Source organism: Pan paniscus, chromosome 16 (assembly GCF_029289425.2).
Source record: "Pan paniscus chromosome 16, NHGRI_mPanPan1-v2.0_pri, whole genome shotgun sequence".
In the NCBI taxonomy this organism is placed as follows: domain Eukaryota; kingdom Metazoa; phylum Chordata; class Mammalia; order Primates; family Hominidae; genus Pan; species Pan paniscus.
In genome coordinates this window covers 39,199,753-39,212,474 of record NC_073265.2, presented here as the reverse complement: position 1 = coordinate 39,212,474, position 12,722 = coordinate 39,199,753, and the positions used below count along the sequence as shown (strand labels likewise).

The 12,722-nt window shown below is 38.9% G+C and overlaps 1 protein-coding gene across 1 annotated transcript in view; it reads left to right on the top strand.

The window, feature by feature from the left end:
- Positions 1-12,722, top strand: part of ATP8B4 (ATPase phospholipid transporting 8B4 (putative)) — a 266,536-nt gene that overhangs the window by 149,650 nt on the left and 104,164 nt on the right. The window contains exon 15 of the mRNA XM_063596635.1: positions 2,460-2,668. Within this exon, the coding sequence (XP_063452705.1) occupies positions 2,460-2,668 (209 nt within the window). The remainder of the gene's footprint in view (positions 1-2,459; positions 2,669-12,722) is intronic.

The following is a 12,722-nucleotide window of genomic DNA, read 5'->3' as shown; positions in this document are numbered from 1 at the left end:
CTTACTAATTGAGGTACTTTAAAAAATGGAATTCCTAAAAAGATTTGACCTTCTTGAAGTTGTATTTAAGTTTATAAAATATCAGTTCTTTTCAAATAAGGGTTTAACATAGACCTAATAAAAATCTCAAATAAATTTTGTAGAAAAATTAATACATTGATTCAAATGTTTACTTAGATGGATACATTGATTCTATCAGGAAAAATAAATGGGTGATTATAGTTAAGAATTTTTGAAGAGGAAGAGAATAAAGGTGATTTCGTTTCTTGTACGTATTGCCAGTTATTATAAAGCTACAATAATGAAAACAACAGATGTAGTAAGTGTCATATCAATGAATACAATTGAAATCCATAAATCAGATGCTAGTGAGTAAAATGATTTATTTGTGACACAGAAAGCATCCCAGCTTAATGGAGAAAGGATTGATTGTTCAACAAATGGTGATGTAAAATCTTCTTATTTGGAAAACTTGAAATTTGCTCCTCATATGTATATCAAACTTTCAATTTCAATCAAAAATTTCAATTGGGATAAGGAATTAAATAAGGAAAATATCAATAAAAACAAAGAAAAATGTAGATGTCTGTATATATAATCTTGGCATAGAGAAGACATATCTAAACAAAACTACAAAAACAGAAAGTATAAACTTTTGATAAATTTGATCCTTTAGAAAGAGAAAACTCATATTGAAAAACTGGAAACAAAATGAAAAGACAATCAGCCAGCTGTGGTGGTGCATGCAGTCCCAGCTACTCTAGAGGCAGAGGTGGGAGGATCGCTTGAGCTCAGGAATTTGAGGCCAACCTGGGCAACATAGCAAGACCCTGTCTCTAAAAAAAAAAAAAAGGACAAGTGGCTGGGTGCGGTGGCTCACACCTATAATCCCAGGACTTTGGGAGGCCGGGGTGGGTGGATCACCTGAGGGCAGTAGTTTGAGTACTCGAGTAGTTCGAGTAGTAGTAGTGAAACCCCGTCTCTACTAAAAATACAAAAATTAGCTGGGCATAGTGGAGCATGCCTGTAATCCCAGCAACTCGGGAGGCTGAGGCAGGAGAATTGCTTGAACCAGGGAGGTGGAAGTTGCAGTGAGCCGAGATTGCGCCGTTGCACTCCAGCTTAGGCAACAAGAGCGGAACTCCGTCTCAAAAAAAAAAAAAAAAAAAAGACAAATGATAAATTGGATAAAATATTTGCATTGTTTTTTGACAGAATTAATAGACTTAATAACTATAGAATTCTTACAAATCATTAATAAATACACTGATATCAGAATAGGAAAAATAAAATAGGCAGATACAATTAGATAGTTCCAAGAAGAAATGTCACTGGCCAATAAAATTTGAAAAAAGTGTTAAACTCATTGATAAGAAATGCAGTGAACAGTGGTGACATACCTTTTGAATTTGCATGTGGTGAAAGATAATTCTTAATAATCTGATGGTAGAAACTTATGTTGCTATGACGTTTTTGGAAATTAGTTTGGCATTATGTATGACATTGAGCATTGAGAGAGTTCATACACTTTGCCATAAAAATTCTGCTTCTGGAGCTGGAAGTCATAAATGATTACTAGAATGTAATCAGGATTATATTAATCATAATTATTGTAATAATGTAATTATGTAATTAGAATGTGATGCAACACTCTTTTCATGGTAAATGGGAAGAGTGGTATGACAACACATCCTGTTTTCACTCAGTATTTGTTATGGTTTGGTTCTGCTTCATGGAAATACTATTTTCTATCTCTTTTGGCAAAGTGAAGCCACATCAAACAATGTATTGGAGAGAATGTTCTCAATAGCACATTTCTTTAGATCAGACATAAGACAAACATCTTCAATAATCATTAGTTTCCCCTACCACAGAGTTCCGTAACTCCCAGGCCACAGACCTGAGCTCTGCCTCCTGTCAGATCAGTGGCAGCAGCATTAGATTCTCAAAGGAGTGCAAACCCTATTGTGAACTGCACAGCAGTTTTTATATTGCAGTGTTATAATAGAAATAAAGTGCACATTAATTGTAATGTGCTTGAATCATCCTGAAACCATCCCCCTTCCCCTGATCTGTGGAAAAGCGTCCTCCACAAAACTGGTCCCCGGTGACCAAAAGGTTGGGGACCACTGCCGTATCTTATAGGAGGAGACACAAAATAATACGCTACACACAAAGTCTCCACCGGGCCTGTTTAATGTAGAAAACCAGGAAACATTCCCTAAAGCTTTGTCCTAAGCTGACTTATTGTTTTATGGTTTTGTAGAAAATGACTTGGAAATGTTTATAAACAGACTCTGTTGAGAAGCTTCTGAAGATCCCTGGGACCTAGGGACAGAGCATCCACATTTTCCTTTAACCCCTGGAGACTTTGGCAGACTTCTTATTTTGGCAAAATATTGTATGTTCTGAAATTAATGGAGCATTTCTTTCTTTTTTTCCATTTTAATGGATGATAGTGTGGAAGTAATTCGTCTAGGACACAGTTATTTTATAAACTGGGACCGGAAGATGTATTATTCTCGAAAAGCAATACCTGCAGAGGCTCGAACGACCACGCTCAATGAGGAACTGGGGCAGATTGAGTACATTTTCTCCGACAAAACGGGTACCCTCACTCAAAACATCATGACCTTTAAAAGATGTTCCATTAATGGGAGAATCTATGGTAAGAGAAACAGTTCCTTTCTCTTAACGATATTGTTAACAATTTCTTGAATAACTGACCCCATTAAAAAAAATTTAAAAATCCAAAACAATCACTGGCTTTCTTATTAATATGGGCACCGTCAGCATCTACCATATAGATGCTGATATGCTTGGCAGATGATAAATTCTCACTAAATATGTATTGGATAAATGTTGAGTAATTTAGATGAAACTTTGGGTTTATTGCCATTCATGGATAGAGAAGAGGGTTAGATATGATACTCTCTGAAGTTCGTTTCAGTGCTCTGTGTGATTCTTTTTTATTATTATTATACTTTAAGTTTTGGGATACATGTGCAGAACGTGCAAGTTTGTTACATAGCTATACATGTACCATGGTGGTTTGCTGTACCCATCAACCCGTCGTCTACATTAGGTATTTCTCCTAATGCCATCCCTCCCCTAGCCTCCCACGTCCCAACACTCCCTGGTGTGTGATGTTCCCCTCCCTGTGTTCATGTGTTGTCATTGTTCAGTTCCCACTTACGAGTGAGAATATGCGGTGTTTGGTTTTCTGTTCCTGTGTTAGTTTGCTGAGAATGATGGTTTCCAGCCTCACCCATGTCTCTGCAAAGGACATGAATTCATCCTTTTTTATGGCTGCAATAGTATTTCATGGTGTATATGTGCCATATTTTCTTTATTCAGTCTATCACTGATGGGCATTTGGGTAGGTTCCAAGTCTTTGGTATTGTGAATAGTGCAGCAATAAACATATGTGTGCATGTGTCTTTACAGGAGAATGATTTGTAATCCTTTGGGTATATACCCAGTAATGGAATTGCTGGGTCAAATGGTATTTCTGGTTTAGATCCTTGAGGAATTGCCACACTGTCTTCCACAATGGTTGAACTAATTCACATTCCCACCAACAGTGTAAAAGTGTTCCTATTTCTCTACATCCTCTCCAGCATGTGTTTTTTTCCTGACTTTTTAATGATTGCCATTCTAACTGGCCTGAGATGATATCTCACTGTGGTTTTGATTTGCATTTCTCTAATGACCAGTGATGATGAGCTTTTTTTCATATGTTTGCTGGCCGCATAAATGTCTTCTTTTGAGAAGTGTCTGTTCATATCCTTTGCCCACTTTTTGATGGGGTTGTTTGTTTTTATCTTGTAAATTTGTTTAAGTTCTTTGTAGATTCTGGATATTAGTCCTTTGTCAGATGGATAGATTGAAAATATTTTCTCCCATTCTGTAGGTTGCCTGTTCACTCTGATGATAGTTTCTTTTGCTGTGCAGAAGCTCTTTAGTTTAATTAGGTCCCATTTGCCATTGCTTTTGGTGTTTTAGTCATGAAGTCTTTGCCCATGCCTATGTCCTGAATGGCATTGCCTAGGTTTTCTTCTAGGTTTTTATGGTTTTAGGTCTTATGTTTAAGTTTTTAGTCCATCTTGAGTTAATTTTTGTATAAGGTGTAAGGAAGGGGTCCAGTTACAGTTTTCTGCATATGGCTAGCCAGTTTTCCCAATACCATTTATTAAATAGGGAATCCTTTCTCCATTGCTTGTTTTTGAAGGTTTGTCAAAGATCAGATGGGTTGTAGGTGTGTGGCGTTATTTCTGAGGCCTCTGTTCTGTTCAATTCGTCTATATATCTCTTTTGGTAGCAGTACATGCTGTTTTGGTTGCTGTAGCCTTGTAGTATAGTTTGAAGTCAGGTAGTGTAATGCCTCCAGCTTTGTTCTTTTTGCTTAGGATTGTCTTGGCTATATGGGCTCTTTTTTGGTTCCATATGAAATTTAAAGTAGTTTTTTCTAATTCTGTGAAGAAAGTCAATGGTAGCTTGATGGGGATAGCACTGAATCTGTAAATTACTTTGGGCAGTATGGCCATTTTCACAATATTGATTCTTCCTATCCATGAGCATGGGATGTTTTCCCATTGTTTGTGTCCTCTCTCATGTTCTAGAACAGTGGTTTGTAGCTCTCCTTGAAAAGGTCCTTCACATTCCTTGTTTGCTGTATTTCTAGGTATTTTATTCTCTTTGTAGCTATTGTGAATGGGAGTTCACTCATCATTTGGCTCTCTGTTTGTCTATTATTGGTGTATAGGAATGCTTTTGATTTTTGCACACTGATTTTGTATCCTGAGACTTTGCTGAAGTTGCTTATCAGCTTAAGGGGATTTGGGGCTGAGACGATGGGGTTTTCTAAATATGCAATCATGTCATCTGCAAACAGAGACAATTTGATTTCCTCTCTTCCTATCTGAATACCCTTTATTTCGTTCTCTTGCCTGATTGCCCTGGTCAGAACTTCCAATACTATGTTGAACAGAAGTGGCGAGAGAGAGCATCCTTGTCTTGTGCTGGTTTTCAAAGGGAATGTTTCCAGCTTTTGCCCATTCAGTATGATATCGGCTGTGGGTTTGTCATAAATAGCTCTTATTATTTTGAGATACATTCCCTCAATACCTAGTTTATTGAGAGTTTTTAGCATGAAGGGGTGCTGAATTTTATCAAATGCCTTTTCTGCATCTATTGAGATAATCATGTGGTTTTTATCATTGGTTCTGTTTATGTGATGGATTATATTTATTGATTTGCATATGTTGAACCACCTTACATCCCAGGGATGAAGCCAACTTGATTGTGGTGGATAAGCTTTTTGAAGTGCTGCTGGATTTGGTTTGCCAGTATTTTATTGAGGATTTTCGCATTGATGTTCATCAGGGATATTGGCCTGAAATTTTCTTTTTTTGTTGTGTCTCTTCCCAGTTTTGTATCAGGATGAGGCTGGCCTGATAAAATGAGTTAGGGAGGAGTTTCTCCATTTCTATTGTTTGGAATAGTTTCAGAAGGAATGGTACCAGCTCCTTTTTGTATTTCTGGTACATTTCAGCCGTGAATCTCTCTGGCCTTGGGCTTTTTTTGTTGGTAGGCTATTAATTACTGCCTCAATTTCAGAACTTGTTATTGGTCTATTCAGGCATTTGACTTCTTCCTGGTTTAGTCTTGGGAGGTTGATGTGTCCAGGAATGTATCCATTTCTTCTAGATTTTCTAGTTTATTTGCATAGAGGTGTTTATAGTATTATCTCATGGTAGTTTTATTTCTGTGGGATCAGTGGTGATATCCCTTTTATAATTTTTTATTGTGTCTATTTGATTCTTCTCTCTTTCCTTCTTTATTATTCTGGCTAGTGGTCTGTCTATTTTGTTAATCTTTTCAAAAGACCAGCTCCTGGACTCATTGATTTTTTGAAGGGTTTTTCGTGTCTCTATCTCCTTCCATTCTGTTCTGATGTTAGTTATTTCTTGTCTTCTGCTAGCTTTTGAATTTGTTTGCTCTTTCTTCTCTAGTTATTTTAATTGTGATGTTAGGATGTCAATTTTAGATCTTTCCATCTTTCTCCTGTAGGCATTTGTTGCTATAAATTTCCCTCTAAACACTGCTTTATCTGTGTCCCAGAGATTCTGGTACATCGTTTCTTTGTTCTCATTGGTTTCAAAGAACTTACTTATTTCTGCCTTTATTTTGTTATTTACCTAGTAGTCATTCAGGAGCAAGTTGTTCAGTTTCCATGTAGTTGTGTGGTTTTGAGTGAATTTCTTAACCCTGAGTTCTACTTTGATTGCACTGTGGTCTGAGAGACTGTTTGTTGTGATTTCCATTCTTTTGCATTTGCTGAGGAGTGTTTTACTTCCAATTATGTGGTCAGGTTTAGAATAAATGCAATGTGGTGCTGAGAAGAATGTATATTCTGTTGATTTGGGGTGGAGAGTTCTGTAGATGTCTATTAGGTCTGCTTGGTCCAGAGTTGAGTTCAAGTGCTGCATATCCTTGTTAATTTTCTGTCTCGTTGATCTGTCTAATATTGACAATGAGGTGTTAAAGTCTCCTACTATAATTGTGTGGGAGTCTAAGTCTGTTTGTACGTCTCTAAGAACTTGCTTTATGAATCTGGGTGCTCCTGTATTGGATGCATATATATTTAGGATAGTTAACTCTTCTTGTTGCATTGATCCCTTTACCATTATGTAATGCCCTTCTTTGTCTCTTTTGGTCTTTGTTGGTTTAAAGTCTGTTTTTTCAGAGACTAGGATTGCAACCCCTGCTTTTTTTTGCTTTCCATTTGTTTGGTAAATATTCCTCCATCCCTTTATTTTGAGCCTATGTGTGTCTTTGCACATGAGATGGGTCTCCTGAATACAGCACACCAGTGGGTCTTGACTCTTTATGCAATTTGCCAGTGTGTCTTTTAATTGGGGCATTTAGCCCGTTTACATTTAAGGTTAATATTGTTATGTGTGAATTTGATCCTGTCATTATGATGCTAGCTGGTCATTTTGCCCATTAGTTGATGCAGTTTCTTCATAGTGTCAATGGTCTTTACAATTTGGTATGTTTTTGCAGTGGCTGGTATGGGTTTTTCCTTTCCATATTTAGTGCTTCTTTCAGGAGCTCTTGTAAGGCAGGCCTGGTGGTGACAAAAATCTCTCAACATTTCCTTGTCTGTAAAGGCGTTTATTTCTCCTTCGCTTATGAAGCTTAGTTTGGCTGGATATGAAATTCTGGGTTGAAAATTCTTTACTTTAAGACTGTTGAATATTGACCCTCACTCTCTTCTGGCTTGTAGAGTTTCTGCAGAGAGATCCACTGTTAGTCTGATGGGCTTCCCTTTGTGGGTAACCTGACCTTTTTCTCTGGCTGTGCTTAACATTTTTTCCTTCATTTCAACCTTGATGAATCTGATGAGTATGTGTCTTGGAGTTGCTCTTCTCAAGGAGTATCTTTGTGGTGTTCTCTGTATTTTCTGAATTTGAATGTTGGCCTGCCTCGCTAGGTTGGGGAAGTTCTCCTGGATAATATCCTGAAGGGTGTTTTCCAACTTGGTTCCATTCTCCCCATCACTTTCAGGTACACCAATGAAACGTAGGTTTGGTCTTTTCACATAGTCCCATATTTCTTGGAGGCTTTATTCATTCCTTTTCGTTCTTTTTTCTCTAATCTTTTCTTCATGCTTTATTTCATTAAGTTGATCTTCAATCTCTCTGATATCCTTTCTTCCACTTTATCGATTCAGCTATTGATTCTTATCTATGCTTCACGAAGTTCTTGTGCTGTGTTTTTCAGCTCCATCAGGTCACTTATGTTCTTCTCCCAACTGGTTATTCTAGCTAGCAATTTGTCTAACCTTTTTACAAAGTTCTTAGCTTCCTTGCATTGGGTTAGAACATGTTCCTTTAGCTGGGAGGAGTTTGTTTTTACCCACCTTCTGAAGCCTACTTCTGTCAGTTTGTCAAACTCATTCTCTGTCCAGTTTTGTTCCCTTGCTGGTGAGCAGTTGTGATCCTTTGCAGGAGAAGAGGCGTTCTGGTTTTTGGCATTTTCAGCTTTTTTGCACGGTTTTTCCTCATCTTCATGGATTTATCTACCTTTGGTCTTTGTTGTTGGTGACCTTCGGATGGCGTTTTGTGTGGATGTCCTTTTTGTTGATGTTGATGCTATTCACTTCTGTTTGTTAGTTTTCCTTCTAACAGTCAGGCCCCTCAGCTGCAGGTCTGCTGGAGTTTGCTGGAGGTCCACTCCAGACCCTGTTTGCCTGAGTATCACCAGCGGAGGCTGCAGAACAGCAAAAATTGCTGCCTGTTCTTTCCTCTGGAAGCTTTGTCCCAGAGGGGCACTTGCCAGATGTCAGCCAGGACTCTCCTATATAAGGTGTCTGTCAACCTCTGCTGGGAGATGTCTCCCAGTCAGGATACACAGGGGTCAGGGACCCACTTGAGGAAGCAGTCTGTCCCTTAGCAGAGCTGGAGTGCTGTGCTGGGAGATCTGCTGCTCTCTTCAGAGCCAGCAGGCAGGAACATATAATTCTGCTGAAGCTGCGTGCACAGCCACCCCTTCCCCCAGGTGCTCTGTCCTTGGGAGATGGGAGTTTTATCTGTAAGCCCCTGACTGGGACCGCTGCCTTTCTTTCAGAGATTCCCTGCCCAGAGAGGAGGAATCTAGAAAGGCAGTCTGGCTACAGAGGCTTTGCTGAGCTGCGGTGGGCTCCGCCTGGTTTGAACATCCTGGCTTTGTTTACACCGTGAGGGGAAAACTGCCTACTCAAGCCTCCGTAATGGCGGATGCCCCTCCCACCACCAAGTTCGAGCGTCCCAGGTCAACTTCAGACTGCTGTGCTGGCAGTGAGAATTTCAAGCCAGTGGATCTTAGCTTGCTGGGCTCCATGGGGGTGGGATCTGCTGAGTTAGACCACTTGGCTCCCTGACTTCAGTCCCCTTTCCAGGGGTGTGAACGGTTCTGTCTCACTGGCATTCCAGGTGCCACTGGGGTATGAAAAAAAACTCCTGCAGCTAGCTTGGGGCCTGCCCAAATGGCTGCCCAGTTTTGTGCTTGAAACCCAGGGCCCTGGTGGTGTAGGCACCTGAGGGAATCTCCTGCTCTGCGGGTTGCGAAGACCATGGGAAAAGTGTAGTATCTGGGCTGGAATGCACCGTTCTTCATGGCACAGTCCCTCAAGGCTTCCCTTTGCTAGGGGAGGGAGTTCCCTGACTCCTTGCACTTCCCTGGAGAGGTGACACCCCACCCTATTTCTGCTTGCCCTTCATGGGCTGCACCCACTGTCTAACCAGTCCCAATGAGATTAGCCAGTTACCTTAGTTGGAAATGCAGAATTGCCCCCCTTCTGTGTTGATCTCATTGGGAGCTACGGACCGGAGCTGTTCCTATTTGGCCATCTTGCCCAGGTCCCCCCCAGCTGTGTGATTCTGTTTTGTAGTGCTGAATAGAACCATATCCTAGGGAGGGCAAGTTCTTGGTAGCCTGAGTTATGTCAGTAAGGGCAGCATTTTATACTTGATTCCTATCAGCTCTGGGGTTTATGTAAGTGCACATGGTTTTGGGAATCTACTATTCATTTACGGGGCTGCCTTGAATGGCCAGATAAGCTGTTTCATTAATACCCACTTCTTGTTTGCGTGCTTTTATCAGAATACATGCTCTATATTTGGCTTTTCAAGCATTCTGTTTATATGTGACCCTTGTCACCCCAACGCTGGCCATTTTGCAGATTGTTCCTTCTGCTGAGAGCACAGAGGCTCTGCGGAACTTTCTGTGGATTCCTCTGGTCTCCCAATGTCCCTTCATGGGATTCTGAGTGTCCACTTTCTCAATACAGAAATCTCAGGAAGTAAAGGAAATCCAAGAAAGAGGGGAAACTTTTCCTTTGTCCCCTGATGGGAAACTTCACACATTGCCAAGTATTTTAAAGCAAGATTTGACCCTGAACAAAACTAAGAAGAAGTTGATGTTTGCAATCTCCTACTTTTTGACCTCCTTTGGTTACCCACACCCCTATAACCCATGGTCATTATGGTTTCCTCAGCTGTCTTCCACTCCTAGCTTCCCCTCCTGCCTTCTCTGGCAGTAGACAAGATGATTTCCAACCTGGACTTCCACAAGCCCACAGTTGCATTGTTATATCAATGTATTAATCTTATATCAGTATCATAATGACTGGTAAATAACATAGAACCTTTCCTTAAAAAGTTCCCATTGGACATTATTTTCAGAGGCTTTCTAAAAATATTGCTTTAACCCAAAACATAGTTTAAATGGGAAACTTTTAATCAGAATATTGAAAATATTTTGAGTTTTGGGGACCTTTTGGATTTTTTTTGCCACATATTGATCTAATAATACAATCACTTCTAGGAAGCAATCTTAAAGGACTTATCAGACATGTGGACCAAGATTCATTTGTTGAAATGTTTATCACATTTTGTGATAAATGTCCTATTTTTGGAGAAGGCTCTTGACTTTCACAAGATTTTTGCAAATCTCCAAATTCACAAATCCCATGATAGCTTGTAATTCCTCTCGTGAAATGCAGGAAAGTAACTTAAAGGTTTAAGTAATCCCTTTAGACTCTTAATTTATATGCTGTTATAATTTATAATGCATTTATAACATCATTAAAATAAATTCTTACTAAAGCACTCAATGTTTCAGAATCATTTTTCCTTGTTTTCATACAAGTTGGGGGTATTAATATCACAGATGTAGGCCTTGGGAAAATTTAACATTTGACTTTAATTTATCTAAATCTTCTATTTCCTGGCTAAGAAATATTATCTTCTTAGGCAATTTTTCTTCACTTTCATCAACAGCCCTGTAAATGGGCTTTTATTGTAGGGAGGAGGCAGACCATTTAACACAAAGACACAGTTTTTTTTTTCTTTTTCTCTTTTCCATCATTTTATTACAGTGACTGCCTACAGGGTAACCACTAGAGCATAACACAGTGAATTTGAGATTTAAATTCCAGGTGCTAGGCCAGATTCACTCACTAGCTCAGGGACTCCTCCCACACAGCAGCCATACAGCATTCCAGATTCAGACCAGCACCCCAGAGAAACAACAAATAGAACTGCTTGTCAAGTGGTTGGTGCTCATAGCATTGTATAACGAAGAGAGAGAGAACTTAGATTTAAAAACCCACTATGCTTACTTTAGTTTTCATTTAGTCATGTCATTTTGAACCATTCTTTGGTTCCCTTATCCATAAAACAGAAATGAAAATCTTCACTTTGCAAGTTTATTATAAGGATCAGTGATAATTTAAGAGCCTGGCACAGGTTGATTCAAGTAACTTTTTTTTTTTCAACTTTTAAGTTCAGGGGTACTTGTTCAGGATGTACAGGTTTGTTACATAGGTAAACGTGTGCCATGGTGGTTTCCTAGACAGATCATGCCATCACCTAGGTATTAAGCCCAGCATTCTTTAGCTATTCTTGATGCTCTCCCTTCCCACATCAACAGGCCCCAGTGTGTGCTGTATCCCGCATGTGTCCATGTGTTCTCATCATTCAGCTCCCACTTATAAGTGAGAACATGCAGTGTTTGGTTTCCTGTTCCTGTGTTAGTTTGCTGAGGATGATGGATTCCAGCTCTATCCATGTCCCGGCAAAGGACATGACCTCATTCCTTTTCATGGCTGCATAGTATTCCACAGTGTATATGTACCACATTTTCTTTACCCAGTCTATCAGTGATGGGAATTAGGCTAATTCCATGTCTTTTCTATTGTGATTAGTGTTGCAATGAACATATGTGTGTGTATCTTTATAATAGAATGATTTATATTCCTTTGATATATACCCAGTAATTGGAATGCTGGATCTAATGTTATTTCTGCCTTTAGGTCCTTGAGGAATCGCCACACTGTCTTCCACAATGGTTGAACTAATTTACAGTCCCACTGTAAGAGTTTCTTTCTCTCCACAACCTTGCCAGCACCTGTTATTTTTTGACCTTTTAGTAATAGCCATTCTGACTGGTGTGAGGTGGTTTCTCATTGTGGTTTTGATTTGCATTTCTCTACAATGATCAGTAATGTTAAGCTTTTTTTCATATTTTTGTTGTCCCCATTTATTCTTCTTTTGAGAAGTGTCTGTTCATGTCCTTTGCCCACATTTTAATGGCGGTTGTCGGGTTTTTTCTCTTGTAAATTTGTTTAAGTTCCTTGTAGATTCTGGATATTAGACCTTTGTCAGATGGATAGATTGCAAAAATTTTCTCTCATTCTGTAGGTTGTCTGTTCACTCTGATGGTAGTTTCTTTAAGTAACTCATTATTATTATAAGAAATTTAATCCTGGCAAATAGTATGAAACCTTCCAATGCCAAGTAAAAATTAAAAAAAATTAATGACTCACAATAGGGAAAGGGAAAATAAATTATGCTACATCTATAATCGTGGGCTACTATACAACGATTCAAAATAAGATTCACAACAATTTGATAGGAGAAATTCTCATACTTTACATGGTTAAAAACTGTAAGAACAAGAAGATTATGAACAATATGGTGAATATATGTGTATATAAAAATACACGATAAAATCATTCTACAAATAGTAGTTATTTCTGGATGAAGGGAAGTGATTTTTATTTTCTATTGTAAATGTCCCTTATTTTCTATTAGATCTATAATAAGTACATATTAGCTTTGTACTAAGAAAAAAGTTATTTTAAATTTCTGGCATATGGGTGGCTATGTTTTCTG